Below are 16457 nucleotides of genomic sequence, written 5' to 3'. Positions count from 1 at the left end.
AAATTTAGTTTTTAAATATCCTTTTTTGATACTACAATTTTCTTTTAAATTCCCAAAATTGTGATTAAAGTTTCGAAAAAGAAATAGAAATTTTTATTAAAAAAATAATTAGATCCCTCCAAAACTTAGTACCAAAGATGTGTCACTAATCCTTATCCTCATATTATTATATCTTTATAAAAGTTATAAAGTATTGTGTATATCACACTGGAAATCCAAGTTTATATGGGGCATGAAGAAAAATAAAAAAAAAGTGAGAGCATTGTGGTTCATCGTTATACACAAGTGGTTCAGAACAATGTGTCACAGGAGCATCCCCAAATTCAGAGTTGAGAGTTTAAACCTGATGGCTGGATGATGCGCAGTAGATGTGGTCCAGATACTCCATCGGAACATACACCGCGGTCCTAAGTGAGCTGTGCCTCCATCCGTAAAATACATTCACCGAAGCCCCGATTATCAGCCAGACCGAAGCACGGATCCCTGTGCCGACGCTGTTAGATATCGATCAAATGGGACTATCAGAATTGAAAAACGACTCACACAATGCATCTGCAAGTTGATTACTCACCCGAGACTAATGAGTAAATAAAATATACATTGATCAGAATACAAGCTGCCGGTAAAAAGGGAACAAACGGGCACAGGAAACCTGTAAACGGGTGAATATCGAGTCATACACCTTAAAGAACATGTTCAACGGTTTACGAACTATCGAACTGGTAGATAAGTACTCGAAAATATACGAAATCTTATCCGTATTTACCACATAAAAGTTGAACATACATCCTGTGTGCCCAAAGCTGTGCCTAGCTTCATCCTGTTTTAAACATGCAAGAACGATCAAACCGCACAACAGAATCGCTGCACCAATTGCGCCCGAGCTGAAACGAACAAGGCTGGTACAGGGACGGAGCAATTAAAAGCATAAGAATCTTTTATTATGAATTAAGATGAAAAAAAATCATGCTTAAATTCATTCCACATTCAGAAGAAACATACTCCAAAACGTTGACAAACCTAGGAAGATAATCAGCAGAAGCTGCCGACGTAAGAACGAGAACAACTATGCAGAAAAGAGCTATATTCAACACTGCAATTTTCCTCCGTTTGCATCGACATTTTTTATCTGTAAAGCATGTGAATCCGAAAAGTTATCAGAGAAACTTGAAAAAGAAAGGAAGGAGTATTCTAAACCTCCTCGGAATTACCGGTCACAAGCTAATAATAATGCATTGTTCATAAACAATGGAGGCCATATCAATTCTGAAAGCAAAAGAAACAAGAGTAGCCACATTCCTGATAATGTTGATTACCTTCAGTGAATTGTTTCTCAATAAGTGGATACTGAATTGAAGCCTCCCCATGCTCCGATAGTTGAGGACTTTGCTCGACGATGTTGTCATTGTCATAACCATTTTTTTTAAAAGACAATAAAATATTATTTTAAAAACGATTGTGACTTTAATTTTGAGAAATTGGGTGAATTTTGGATTTATTTGAATAAAATTGGATTGGAGTCGTCATCGACCTTTGGGTTAGGTAAGTCAAATACCTAAAAACGTCTTTTAAAATTTTTTTTAATAAAAATCATTTTTAAAATAAAAACCTGGTCTGCTTTTACAAAGATTCGATTAAAATAGGTTCGGGAGTCGATTACGCGTGGGGAAGGATTAGCACCCTACAGCGCCCAAAAACTGGTACTTGATCGCTTACAAGTTGTCGTAAATGGTAGAAATGATGAATCGAATATAAAGTAAATTGTGATCCATTTATCGAACATTGATTAATTTACTTCGAATTAAATAAATAGATGAAATTCTTTAAATTGAAAAGAAATCTCAAAATTAACAATCCTCTGTCGGGAAAGCTAACTCAAATATTTCTTATCATTATTAGAATATTCCCTTCTCATTGATATTAAAAAAACACGAATCAAATATAAAATGGAGAAACAACATTTGCATGAAATAAAATGTTATTTAGAGTAACATGTAGTGCGTTGTTCGATTTAAAACGCGAAATGAATTAATTAACAAAATAAAGTTGATTTCAAGTTAACATTTTGTTCAAATGTTATATCGGATCGCATCACTTCGATCAAGTGAAACTTTCCACGCTCATTCTACAAATTGTGTTCTCGAAAATGTTCGAATAAACCACTAAAATTTTAATATCAAATAATACATACATGTAACATTGACAAAAGAACATTTAAAAAAAATAAATTAACATATATAATAAATACATAAAGGTGGGACATTATTAGACAAACATTCAAGATTGATAAATATTAAGTAAATAAACAAATGCCTAAAATAGCCACGTCAAACAAATAATATAATAATAAAAAATACTTAATAATATTTTCATAAAAAATTGAAAAGATATTAATAAACTTGTGATAAACCATATTATAGATATAGAACGATTAGCAGTTAAATAAACAAACGAATGTTGAACCACACAAAAACAAAACCGTTATCTACATATGTGATTAATCATACAATTTGGTATAAAAGAAATTATGAAAACAAAATAATCACACCATGAATAAATATACATATTAAATCAAAGTACAAAAGGGACTAAAATGATTCAAAACGTAAATTATCACTAAAAATCAGATATTAACCAATACACAGATCAACAACAAATAGGGACTAAAATACACTAAGCTAAAAGTTAACAATCACAATAAGAATTTAATTGAAAATAAATAACAAACACATAGTGACTAAAATAAAATATACATAAATATCACGGCCAAATTAGAAATTTCACGTAATTACACAAAGCACAAAATCAGTGATTAAAATGAACTAAATCATAAATCAGAGCTTAAAACAAAGTATTTACCTAAACCACATTAGTGATCAAATAGGGATCAAAATGAAAAGTAAACAAATATTAAGTCCAAAATGAAATAAATGGAAATCATTAACTGATGACCAAAATGAAAACCACGCAAAATTAACAGTTAGATATCTAAATATTTAAACAGAGATAAGACAGGACTAAAATGAAATATTTATAAATGCAGAATACAATGTACAATTTTATAAAAATATTAACAACAGAAGATCTAGTGCCCAAAATACAAGTTTTATGAACATGATGTACTAAATACAAAATACATAACTATAAAACTGACCAAAATGAAACATACATAAATCTTAAGGCCAAATTTAAATATCAAAAGAAACAACAAAATACATAATAACATGACTAAAATATAATAATTAAAACGTAAATGCTCGAAATCAAATAAAGTGAAATTTCATTAAATGGCTAAAACATAAGATTACAAAGATAGAAGAATTAAAAACATAATTAAACCATAACCTAAAAAAAGCAAAAAAACCCCAGCAAACGACGTCGTTTTGCATAATATATATATATATATATATATATATATAATTTAAAGACCAAAAGGCCAACCCCTTCATTTGTCTCAGTTTCAAACCGAGGGAGAAGAGAGAGAGCTTCAAACGCTCTCAACTCTCTTCTCCACAGGGAGAAGAAGCAATGGCCACAGGCGGAACTCACGGCAGAGTTCACGGTGGCCGGCGGTGGTCGGAGAGAGGAAATCACCTCAAAAGTGTCCTCTCCTTACTCTCATCTCGAAACCCGACTCCCCTTAGCCTAAAACATCCCCTAAAGCCACAGATCTAACTGTTTACCTTTCGAGAAAACAAGAAACCGGTGACCCTTCCTCCTCTCGCTGACTCCTCCGATCAAGGTACAGTCTCCTCTCTCTCTATTTCTCTCTCGGTTTTTTTTGTTCGATTTGAGTAGTTCTCTTTTTCTTTTTTTCTGGTTTTTCGTTTTCTCCTTCTTTTCTGGAAATCTCCGAATGGCCTCGTTGTTCCCTCTATCTTCTGTTTTTATTTTGATGCATGATTGGTGACTGTTGATTTGTTACTTTGATTCCCGAAACATAGGGTATGAGTGCCCCTATTTTGCTTTGTCATGGTAGATATCATCGGGACACCATTTTGATTTTGTTTCTATTGTTTATTGGGTTTTCTTTGATTTGCAGGAAACCCGTCACTATTCGATGGATGCGGGTCACTGTTGGATGGACTTTTGCAGGTCGGCTTGGTGGCTCGGTGGTAGCTGGAGCGTTGGAATACCAATCGGTGGACATGCATCCTGTCCCATGAAATTTCTGTAATTCACAGTTAATCGAACTAACTTACCATCCCCGAAACATCCATAAATAAAGCCAATACTGCAGCTAGCATACCAGCTGTCACTGTGCTCTTTATAGGAACTTGAGTATTCGTATTGATGTCGGAAAATAACGATGGTAATAATCCATCCCTGGCCATCGCCATCAACAGCCGTGGCTGAAGAAATATGCATATAAAGTCGTAAAACCGTAATTTAACAAACATATAGGCCACTGCATTCTCATGCAAGTTTAGAACCGGTTAAGCGCCAAATACGTGAGGAAGAAGTGAACCCATCAAACTTGTGCAGAGAGTGGTAACTGCCCCAGCAGTGACTATGTACCTAGGAAGTATAAAAATCGATCACGGGGTTCAAAAGTAAGTTTTGGAGAACATGCCTTAGAATTTAACCAACGAACCGACACTATGAACTACAAAAAAAACATAATGCTTACGCTGCCCACTGCATTCCGTTGGCAGAAAAAACCGAGGAGATAGGAGTGTCAGGATTCAATGAATAGAATGGAACTAAGCCGACAATAACAACTGATACGAGCATGTACAATATACAACATAGTGTCAATGTCGTCCCGATGCCCAAGGGTAAATCTCGTAAAGGTCTTTTCGCCTGCCATGAAGCGGGGAAATGTATATATATCAATGATAACAACTAGATGAAATTTCTATTATTAGGTGCCTTGTCAAATTATGCGAATTCACTCATGCTAAAAGATAGATAATGAAAAACTGGAACTACCTCTTCAGCTGCACCCGTAACTGCATCGAAACCTATGTATGAAAAAAGCACTAGTGGATCCTGCAAGCATCCCGTTTACACCGAATGGGAAAATCCTGCAAAATCAAAAGGAAAATGTAAGCAGGAGAGCTAACCAAAAAAAAAAAAACTTGATCAATGTAGATGAAAAAGATTATAGCTACCCGTCACGAAGTTCATAACCGGTCCATCCAGTCTTGCAAGCCAAATAGCCACCAGCTATTACAACGAAAAGCATGGCGCACACGTTCACCGTTGTAACAGTGGTTTATACCAGTGAGCTCTGTAATATCAAGTGTTAAACTAAAGCAATTAGAAAAACTAGTAAGTAAAACAGATAGAAAACCAATAGCCTGCCTCTTTGATTCCAGCACACAGAAGAACGGTAACGATAAGAACTAAAACTGCTGCACATGGATCCACCACAACACCAAGCTGAGGGATAGCATGATGAACCAAAAAGGCAGGTAGCTTATCTTCACCCCCGAAAAATAAGGCCTAAAGCACAGAGCAATATCTTACAACAGTCGCTAGAGATGGGGTTTTCCCCTCGCACAATAAATTTACAGTATTACACAATTTTTAGAAATAAATCCTCACTAGATTCGGTGATATGCCACGAGTAATAGCGGAACCGCCAATCGTGTATTCCAGAATCAAAGACCAACCAATCAACCAAGCAACGCTGCAAGTAACTGAGTTCTTACATTACAAACTAACATCAGATTCAATTATACATATAAAATGGTGCCGTAACCGATGATGTCCCGGATCTAATTCCCTCGTTCAGGAAAATATAGAATGGTAAAAGGATTTCAGCTTACCTTTCCCCTATGCATATATATGCATAATGATATGCACTCCCGGCGGATGGGCAGCGACTAGCGAGCTCTGCATAACAGAAAGCCGATAACGCAGCAGCTAGATCGGCAATGAGAAATGAAACAGTAAGAGCAGGTCCCATGTGCTCTCTGGCAACCGTTCCGACAAAAACATATACGCCGGCACCAATGGTTGTCCCGACTCCTGATTGTATTAATCAAGGTGTGTTAATCAATTAGCTAGTTCCGACAAGATCATTTAGCAAATGTCAAAATGTTTGAACATCTCGAACGGCGGCGATCACTCGCTCTAGCTCCATACATGAATAAAATCTTCAAAGAAAAATCAACCACCACCCAAATGCAAATGCAGGATTTTATGCTAGCAGTGAACTTATAATATTTCAGAGGACGAACTTATAAAATTAGCACTCATCACACAACTAAAAGGTTAAAAAGAGAAAACATAGCTAATATTCATGCTGGTTCCTTCTCCATACTAAAACCACACACACAAATGACCAAATTTTCACAGAAACAAAACCAATCAGAAAAGAGAGCCCACAAAAACAGAGACAAAAATGGGAAATTAAATAAACCCAAATTGCAGAAGAGGAAATAGAAGTACAAAGTGGTGAGAAATACCAATGGCAGTGAGGTCAAGAGCAGTTAGTTTTCTGGCTAATTGGTGACCTTGTCTTCTTACATGAACTGAATCAACTTGTTTTCTTCTAACTAAGCTTTTGAAAGCCTTTGAACAGTTTGAAAGTAGTAATTCACCCCTGTTTTGCATACTGAGAATCAATCTTTTTGTTTGTTTATTTACTGCTTCGTTGATCAGTGGTGTAATTATATTGGATATAATTAGATTATTTGATAATGTATAATTTATTTAAAAATATTTAAAAGCATATATGAAAGAAGAAATTTATTCAAAACGTATGTTTTTAGTATATTTTTGTAAGTGTTTTATTTGTTCCTTCGAAATTGTTTCACCATGTTTCTTCGATAAATTTTTATGGTAAGATCATCTTCACACTTCGAACTGTCAATATAATTATGTCTTTAAGATCGATTATAACCTTTAATGGAGGTTATCGAATCGATTATGATTCGAATGGTTCCTAAGACGTCATCATGTCATATGACATCTAATAATATCATAAATTAATAGTAAAATTATTCGTTCCCCCTTAAATCATTAAACATGAGATGAGACATTGATGGCTTATTTCAAAGATTGGAATATATTTAGTCTTGTAATGTACTGTATTTAGATGAAATACTCACGTGCGACAGTCTTAAAATACTGTTAAGAAAAGATATTATCGGTTTTGTTATTATTGGACACTTTACCGGTTTTGGTAACATATCCGGTAAAGCGCTACCTAAAACATTATTTTTTACCGGGTTTTTCTACCGAGTTTACCTATTTTGATAATTAATAATAACAACAAAACCGGTAGAAATAATAATGTTTTGGGTATTTTTTACTGATTTTATTATTTAAAATAATAACAAAACCGATAACATCTTTTTTTAACTGTATATTAAAACTGTCGCACCGTAGAATTTCCCACAATGAATAAAACACTCTTTCTTAGCATCTTCTTTATTTAATTATAAAAGAGGTGGTGTCTGAACTCGATCATAAAATGGGTCCAAGTTCATGGACATGTCGATAATTTTATTTAAACTACTTATCTATTACTTAGTTTTTATTTCATTCACTCATTTCTTTTTTTTTAAGTTTTTATTTTATTCACTTAATTATTTTTTTAAGTCATACATAAAATTATATTTTTAGATATATTATGATCATCGATTGTTATTACCAATAATATTAATTATTTCTCATTAATGACATAGCATTACTTTATCCTGGCACTTTAAAATCACCATTAATTTTTAACAACGAATAATCAAAACGTAACATTAAATATGATTTTGAAAAAAAAAAATAATAATTGACCCAAACAAAAACTAATAATAGGTGAATGACCACATAAGTAGTTTACCCTTTAATTTACTATAAAACCCCTAATTCGTTTAGAAAAAGTCTTACCTTTTATAATAATTATATACAAGAACCCCAAAAAACACAAATGAGAAACATCATTTACATATTGCAGATTAATCAAAGGAATAAAAACGTTTACAAAGGATTCTCTTTCCTAATATATAGAGAGAGAGAGAGAGAGAGGGAGAGAGAGAGAATATAATTTTCGTATGCAACCTGAGACCAAATTATAACGTGACAGCATATACCAAACATGGTCACATACGGCAACATCGAACCATAAAAGAAAAAACACACATTCAGAAGAGGCAAAAGGCAAATGTTTTCCACAATTAATTATTATTAATAATAATGTTCATTTTCATTTCCACCATGCCCTTTTCTCCCATCTAATGTCCTCAAATGTTAGCTGTAAAAACAATTTACCATTTTTCCACCAGCAGCAGCAAGAACTATTCTTCTTGCCTTGGACTCCCTTCGCCGCCACCTTCTTCGAGCTGAACCCACACACCTTGATTTTGTTCCCCTTCGTTTTCCCACGTTTCTTGCCTTACACTCCTGTTAATCGTATCGCCGCCATTAGAAAACTGTGCCCACACGCTTCGGCTCTTTCCCCCACCGCTGAACTCTTCGTCGCATCCTGCAACTGTCTTTAGTATCTCCGACTGCAATGAAGGGCAGTTTTCTTTGAGATACTCAAAACCATCTGAGCGCATAACAGCTGCATCGAATACAACAGTCAGTTACATGACAAGTTAGGGTGCTGAGAGAAAATGTAGTTTATTATAGTAACCACGAAACGCTCGGGTTCTGAAGAGAAAAAATCTTCACAAACAGAAGAGAATAGCAATAAGAGATCTTAGCTAACATCTTGTTATCATCTAGAACACTCGATACCAACCTTACCCATGGGCAGGGACAGGCTGGCTTAGCCTTGAAAAACATAACAGAAACCTAACCTCAAACAGGCAAGGCCAGCAGGCTGGCTGCAGCAATGCCAGAACCAAAAATGGAAAATATGACTCATCTCGAAACCAAGTTCTTCCTAAATTTGAATGCCTAGCATCGTCTGGTGACATTTTTGGCTTTGGAATACAAATAGGCATGCCATGAAAGGAAAATATTCAACTTTTTCCATGTTCATCATACAGGTGAATGCTGAAGCTGAGCATTATCTCGATATTTTATCTTAAAAACAAGTAGTTTATCATACACGGGCAACCAGACTGTACCCGGAACATGGACGCATTAAGCATTTCTATGTAATGTAAAATTTGGAATACCGATAAACGAACAGAAGAATTTACCAACAAGATTTTCAGCAGCGAATTTTAAGCAAACAGCTTTTAGATCCATAGCATGATGACGATCGGCAAGGGCTAAAATGTTTGCGACTGAGTTCACAGATATGTCCTTGCAGATTACAGACTCACACATCAGTCTAAGTCTAGGCAAGTCATATTTGTCTGCTGCTGCCAACAATTTTGCAGTTAATGCATCAGGTACAGATGGCATACAAGATGAACTAGTCCCGGCAAACTCCTCATCATCAATAAGGCTGTCTCTGTAGATGAAGTGCAGCAAAGCCTGCCAAAATGAATGTCAGGAAAATAAGACAACCACACTGAGTAAACTCTAATGCCCTATAAAGAGTGATAATATGAATTTTGCAGAATTACAACTAAATCCAAGGTAGGCTAAGGAAAATGCTACCTTAAATACCCTGGGCTCCATATCTGTAACCACTATTTCGTTATCATCTTCTTCCATCTGATCAGAAAATTCAGCTTCAAATACAGGAGATCTAGCAGCTAACACCAGCTTGTGAGCATGAAGCTTTTCCCCAGACACAATAAAAGTAATATCTGAACCTTCTTCATTTTCCAATAACATGCCAAAATGGGAGCCAATATCAGACTCAGGGACCTGTATGGAATGCAACCTTGGGCAATCTATTTCGGAAACCACAACACCGACAGTGCAATTTATTTTTAAGCAATCATCCTTGAGGAAATCAGATGTTTCAAGCATAGCACGCCTGAAGAAACGCTTGTATCCCCTGAAAATAAAGAAACCATCGAAAGTAAAATTGAGTCACGTGTCAAAACTTAGGCAATTGATTACATTTGAATTATATGCTTCAGATAAGATAGGAGGAGAGGAAAATAAAACTGGTTCGAAAGAAGTATTGATCATTATATAACAGTCAACTTTTGCTGTGGGTATATATATGGTAAATGCGCTAAAATCCATAATGTATGGATCTTGTTCAGAATTATTCTAATCTATGTTTGTCCGATTTGTTCTTTATATTGATTGATTTTACTTGCTTTGATTTGGATGTCTTGCATTTGTATTTGTTAATCAACATGATTGTACTTGTATTCCTTCTCAAAAAAATAAAAAGTAGATTGCTCAAAAAATAGGAAATAAATAACTAATATTATTATCCATAGTTGACCTTATAGTTAGTTTTTTCAACAATAAATAACAAGTTTCAGTGGTACAATAGAAAAAATTAGGCGATAACTCTTCATAAGAGATTACTAAAGCCATGTAAAACAATTATATGGTAATGTTCTATGGTGCTCCAACTCTTCATTTTTGTTGAAGGACAAACACATATTCAGATATAAATATGAAAGCGGGACCCTCTAAATAAATGAAAATATTTAGAAAAATGAGCAGACCTGTCAAACAGATACACGTGCCAACATTCAACCCCCAGTTTGAGTAACATACAGTATGCTTTAAAGTTTAAAAGTGGACAAGACAAATATCAGAGGTGAATTAGGAGAAGAGATTCCCCACATGGTTGAAATACAATGATCATAATAATAACTTAGTTAGTACCCTATACTGAGATTTTATCTTGTGAAGAAATAATAAATGTTAACCTGAAGGAACCAAATATTTAATACAAGAGATATGCAAGTAGTGTGAGAGGATTTAAAAAGAAGCAGCAGAAATTGTTCCTCCTCTCTTTGACTTCTTCATAACCACACAGACACAAAGAGATAGATATCATAACGGAACTCCAAAAAACGAATAAGGCATTCAGATACTGTCTCCTTCCACGTTCACGTATAGGAAAAGAGAGGGTACACATGCAGAACGAGTTTAAGGGAGCATTAACACTGGAAATGGATGTCATAACTGAAAGGATCTTCAGTTAGAATCTTTTTCTCATTTTCTCTATAGGAGAAAAATAACCTCTATAAATGCATGCATCCCATGCAATCTGGTGTACCTATGAGCTGGTTAAGTATTTATCTGCACCAATAGTTCTTCTACTATCTATTCCTTTTGGTTGAAAATTTCTTATTTAATATCCTGTGTCTTATGCTAGTTCTATTTCCTTAAACATCACTGTTGAGTTTCTTTTTTTAGCCCCCTTCGTCAAAAGAAAATAAGTCTACTTTAGTTTCAAGTAAAATTAATTTCCATCCGAGAAGCTTTAACAGAACTTGCACGTCATGATTCATGACTATGAAAGACCGACCATTTCTTTGCTATTCTAGGAATTAGATGGTTATCTTCAGAATTCTTACTAACAAATTCATGATGGAACTCTAACTATAAAAATTGTACCAGAAACATACTCCAATAGCATGAAGAGGCATAACCACATTGATAGTTTACAATTACATATGATTCAAAAAAGTTTAATAATAAATGCAGGTTTGGCAGAAACAGACATATCATGCACTTACAATCCTGAATCTAAATGAGATTCGTTTTCTTTTTGACAAGATCATTTGCTTCAGTAATGTAGCAAACATTTCACCCCATTTTGACTTGGGTATGCAATTACAAGTTTTACAGTTTCCATTGGTGCCAATCAACATACCAAACTACAATCTATTCTGAATTTCTGATTAATTTCTTCTATTAATCATTCCTAATCTACTGATCCCAATAAACTATAAATAATCAAAATTATCTTTGATTTTGTTCGGTATAGAAGGGAGCATTGCAACGGCTAGAACCTATAATTTAAACTCATATCATCCATCCTTTGCACTTGAGCAGCAAAAATTATCCTCAATTCCCAGTGCATAAATCCTACATCCTTCATCAAAACGTCATTTCTCATTCACGTCTAATTCTTCAAAAGCATCAATACTTGGCCGTTCCCCCAGTTTTCTAACACTTATTTCCTTAGCCTACTTCCAAAATTGTTCAAACCCAACAACAAGAATGACCCCGCCCCCTAAAATTTAATAAGAATTTGAACAGGAAATTAATCGTTCCTTTCTTTTCTTCAATAACCTTTCTCCAACCCTTTTCCCTAACATATTTAAAAATTCCACCAAAAAATTTAAAAGAAACAACGCAAAAAGGCCCAAAAACGAATTTAAAAACGAAGAAGCAATAACCTTACCACATACTTCCCCTATACTTAAGCGTATATGGGCCGCTCTCGAGAGCTCGATCGAAATGGCTATGAACTTTATGTTTCCCTTTCCCACTTTGGTCCAAAAGAGTTAACTCGAAAAGGGCTCTAACATCGGTTCCTTCGCTCGCTAAAGCCACGAAAACGGAGACATAGGTAGAATGATCTTCGGAGTTTTTTCCATCGGGGTAAAAGTAGATTGCCCATTGATAACCTCCCACGGTGAAGGTCTTGCTGGCTATGTGTTTGCCTACGCCCATGCCTTTGGCTAAGGAATAGCCCTTGATTACGAAGTGGTGCGAGCCATTGACGGTCTGGGTTACAGACCGGGAGCTCGTCGGCGAGCCCAAGGGAGAGGGGGGCATGGGTCGGTGGAGTTTTGAGTGTTTTCTGGGGAAAGTGATGGAAAAATAAAAGGGGGAATGATTTTGATTGCTTTGGATTGGAAGATATTCTTTTACGTTTTAAACTTAATTCCATTATTTATTACTTTTTTGAGTTCAAATCAAATTAAACATCCATCATTTAAATAAAGGGTTAACTGCTTCAAATACCACTCATCTTTACGTTTAAGCTTAAAAATGCCACTGACGTTTTAATTTTATCAATTTTATCACTAACGTTTATGTTTAACTCCAATTATGTCACCCGCCGTTAATCCGTTAACGGGACGCTGACATGACATCTCCTTGCCATGACGGTGATGACATGGCTCCTTCACCAACACCAAAACAGCGTCGCTTTGGCATGATCGTTTTAACGCTCAAAAAGCTCAAAATATTGTCGTTTTGTTAGTGGAAAAAATGTTCTCAATAGGATTTGAACCATAGACCTTTAAAACCAAAGCTAAACACCCAATTATCAAGTTAACTTAAGAACTTGTTATAATCTTAACAAAACTATTATAAATATTAAATAATAGTTCAATTTTTTAATTTTTACGAACACAAACGAATAGCAGTCTTCATCTCCTTCCATTCTTCCTCAACTAAACTCCAACTGTTTCAAAGAGGGAGGAGCAAATTTTGTTGAATATTGGATATAAGGTTGAACTAATAGCAGTCTTCTTCTCCTTCCATTCTTCCTCAACGCATATTGTAAGGATTAACATATTTGATATTTACAGATCACTGTACAAGGTTGAACTCCATCGCCATGTGTGAAAGCTTCAATTTTAGGGGGTTTTGAGTTTAAAATATTTTGATAAACATCGAATAATTTATTACTATTATTTTCTGCAAACCCATACTATAAATATGCAGCTTTCTCATTTGATTTGGATACACATAATGTAATACCTTAAACGTCGGGTCGATAATTATAATGAAAGGATTTAAAATTTGGAGGATTAAATTGAATAATTGGTAAAGTACAAGAAATGAATTGGGAAAATGTTGTTTAAGACTAATTAGTAAGAATGGAAGAATGGAAGGATAATTTAGTCTTTTAGAATGAACAAATTTAATATTTACTTTTATGGGGATATTTAATAAGGTTGGAAATGGAAAATGTTAAAAAGGCAAACTTGGTTCTCTTCTCCTTCTTCCCGTTTTTCCTGTTCTCCCCATAGCCAAAGGTAAGATTTCTATAAGTTGATTTTTCCTTTAGTTTATGGGTTGGTTTTGAAACCTTAAGTGATATAGAGGTTTAAGAAAAGTTCAAGGATGATTAAAACTAAGTGATTAGTGAATTATATGGGATTTGAGAAAATGATTTTTTGAGTGATATGATGAAATGAGTTTTTATTGAAGTTTACAAGTAAATTTGACTTGTCAAAGAAGTAAATGAGAGATTAGAAGCATTGGATGTGATTAAAAACATGTATGAAAAAGTAGTGTGATTCTTGGATTGGAGTGTTCTTTGAAGAATTTAGATGTTATAGGAAGATTAATGAAGGAAAATTAGTTGGGTTTAGTAAGGATGAGTTAAATGGTATTGTTGGAGGTAAAAGTAAGAAAATTAAACAAAATTTGGGTAAAAATCAAAATGAAAAATGTAAAATCTGGGTAAGGGTATCGATACTCGAAGAACAATACCGATACTATAGGTTTAAATTTGAGGAAATATGATAAACATTATCGATACTGATGCAATTAGTATCGATACTGTTGTGGGTATCAATACTAAGAGAAATGTATCGATACTATGGATTCCAGAATGCAGAAATGGTATATATACTGAAGTGAATATCTGTTGAAAACATTTTGATATTTCGATATAACAAATAAAGTGTTAAGTAATTTTAAGATTTTATATTTGATTTAAAATATTATAATCGATTCAATTATTCAAATATTTCAAATATTACTCTAACAACAACAACAACAACAACAAAACCCAATTCCCATATGTATGGGGTAAGGGGGAGGTAGGGTAGTAGGCTACCCCCAACGCCAGTTTGAGAGTAACTTCCGTGGAAGACCTCCGGCAGTCAGAAAATTAAAAATTTAGATAAAATGCAATGCATGTATAAATAAATACATAAATACATAGCTAAACAGTATTCATATGCAGTCATTAAAATCATATGTGCGTCTGTAACGGGAATTAATCCCTGCATAATTATCCCTGCGAAAGAATCTCTGCATATAGACATAAACATAAGATAAGATCCGGCTAAATTTAAAAGAGGAAACATGAAGAGAATGATACACAGAAGTCAACGTTAGCAAGCCCAGTTCTAATCCTTCATAAATACCAATAACAGAAACGTATAAAAAGTATAAGTCATGGAAAATACTACAAAGACATTAAAAGAAGACAGAGATGATACACCCTATAGATGTGACCCACACTACTCGACTACCCTAGTCTTTAGCCTCCATATTTTCCTATCAGAGGTCATGTCTTCGGTAAGGGCTAAATCCCTCAAATCAGATCTCAAGCAGTCTTCCCACTTTCGCCTTGGTCGTCCTTTCCTTCTGGCACCGTCGACTGTAATCGACTCTACCCTCCTTACCGCATCCGACGGTAGTCGCCTAAGGACATGCCCAAACCACCGTAGTCTTCCCTCCCTCAATTTTTCGGAAACAGACACCACCCCAAGGACATCCTAATAGCAGAGTTTGTCGTCATATCTCTCAGAGTCTTACCACATGTCCATCGAAGCATTCTCATTTCTGCGGCCTTAATCCTCCTTACGTGATCCTTCTTGGTTGCCCAACATTCTGATCCATACAACAGCGCTGGTCTTATTGCCATTCTATAAAATTTTCCCTTAAGTTTTAGAGGGACCTTCTTGTCACACAGAACTCCAGTAGCGGCCCCCACTTTAGCCATCCCGCCTTTATACGGTGTGTAACGTCATCATCTACCCCCATCTTTATGTATCATAGACCCTAGGTACTTGAAACAATCCTTTGAGGGGAGAACGTGTCCTTCTATGCATACTTCTACATCTTCATCGTTTTGGTTCCCATTGAAGTTTGAACATAAATACTCTGTCTTTTCAATATTGATCCTTAAACCTTTTTCTTCCAAAGCAGTCTTCCAGGTAGCCAGTCTACTATTCAACTCAGATTTTGTTTCAGCAACTAAGACAATGTCGTCAGCGAAAAGCATACACCATGGTACATCGTCTGGTGTCGCACAATAGATGTCGTCCATGATCAAGGTGAAGATGTAAGGGCTAAGAGCCGACCCCTGGTGGAGTCCGATTTCCACCGGGAATGCCTCGGTGTCGCCAACTGTAGTCCTGACGTAAGTAGTAGATCTACAGTACATATCACGAATCGCCCGGATATAAGCAGTTGGGATCCGTCTCGTTTCCAAAGTCTTCCAGATCGTATCGCGGGGAACACTATCATAAGCCTTCTCAAGGTCAATGAACGCCATGTGAAGATCTCTAGACTTTTCCCTATATTTCTCCATAAGCCGTCGAAGTAGATGAATCGCCTCCGTGGTAGACCTGCCTGGCATAAAGCCAAATTGGTTTTCCGAAACCCTAGTAACTTGTCTCAACCTAGCCTCTATCACCCTTTCCCATAGCTTCATGGTATGGCTGAGGAGTTTAATACCTCTGTAGTTACCACAACGTTGGGGATCTCCTTTATTTTTATAGATTGGTATCACCGTAGACTCTCTCCACTCCTCTGGCATCTTGGCAGTCTCTAGAATAATATTAAAGATGTTGGTCAACCACTTAACTCCCTCTTCTCCTAGGGCCAACCACACAGTGATAGGAATTTGATCAGGACCGACAGCTTTGTCCCTTCCCATCTTTCTAAGAGCCATTTTGACTTCCTCAAACCCAATCCTACTTGTAGGGCAG

At 35.5% G+C, this 16457-nt stretch overlaps 1 protein-coding gene, 1 long non-coding RNA gene and 1 pseudogene across 3 annotated transcripts; 1 reads left to right on the top strand and 2 right to left on the bottom strand.

The window, feature by feature from the left end:
* Nucleotides 1-407: 407 nt before the first annotated feature.
* On the bottom strand, nt 408-6582 carry LOC120163234 (annotated as a pseudogene).
* On the top strand, nt 3447-4270 carry LOC120163230. The gene is made up of 2 exons (XR_005519636.1): nt 3447-3742; nt 4043-4270. It is a non-coding gene; the product is annotated as an uncharacterized LOC120163230 (long non-coding RNA).
* A 1587-nt stretch (nt 6583-8169) lies between the features above and the next one.
* Nucleotides 8170-12619, bottom strand: LOC120163231 (BTB/POZ and MATH domain-containing protein 4-like). Of its 2 annotated transcripts, none has more exons than XM_039173210.1 (4): nt 12176-12619; nt 9505-9850; nt 9099-9378; nt 8170-8512 (listed from the first exon to the last, which is right to left on the bottom strand). In XM_039173210.1, exons 1-4 carry the CDS (start codon nt 12550-12552, stop codon nt 8244-8246), a joined length of 1272 nt encoding a protein of 423 aa, XP_039029141.1. In that variant the 5' UTR covers nt 12553-12619; the 3' UTR covers nt 8170-8243. The 2 variants fall into 2 exon arrangements, with proteins under 2 accessions (XP_039029141.1, XP_039029142.1); XM_039173211.1 differs by lacking the exon at nt 8170-8512 and adding an exon at nt 8535-8745 and having other exon boundaries at nt 9103-9378.
* Between the last annotated feature and the right edge of the window lie 3838 nt (nt 12620-16457).

The sequence above is a fragment of the Hibiscus syriacus genome, unplaced genomic scaffold, assembly GCF_006381635.1.
Source record: "Hibiscus syriacus cultivar Baekdansim isolate YM2019G1 unplaced genomic scaffold, ASM638163v2 tig00111430_pilon, whole genome shotgun sequence".
NCBI classification, from domain to species: Eukaryota; Viridiplantae; Streptophyta; class Magnoliopsida; order Malvales; family Malvaceae; genus Hibiscus; species Hibiscus syriacus.
This window is presented reverse-complemented; position numbering and strand designations above follow the sequence as displayed.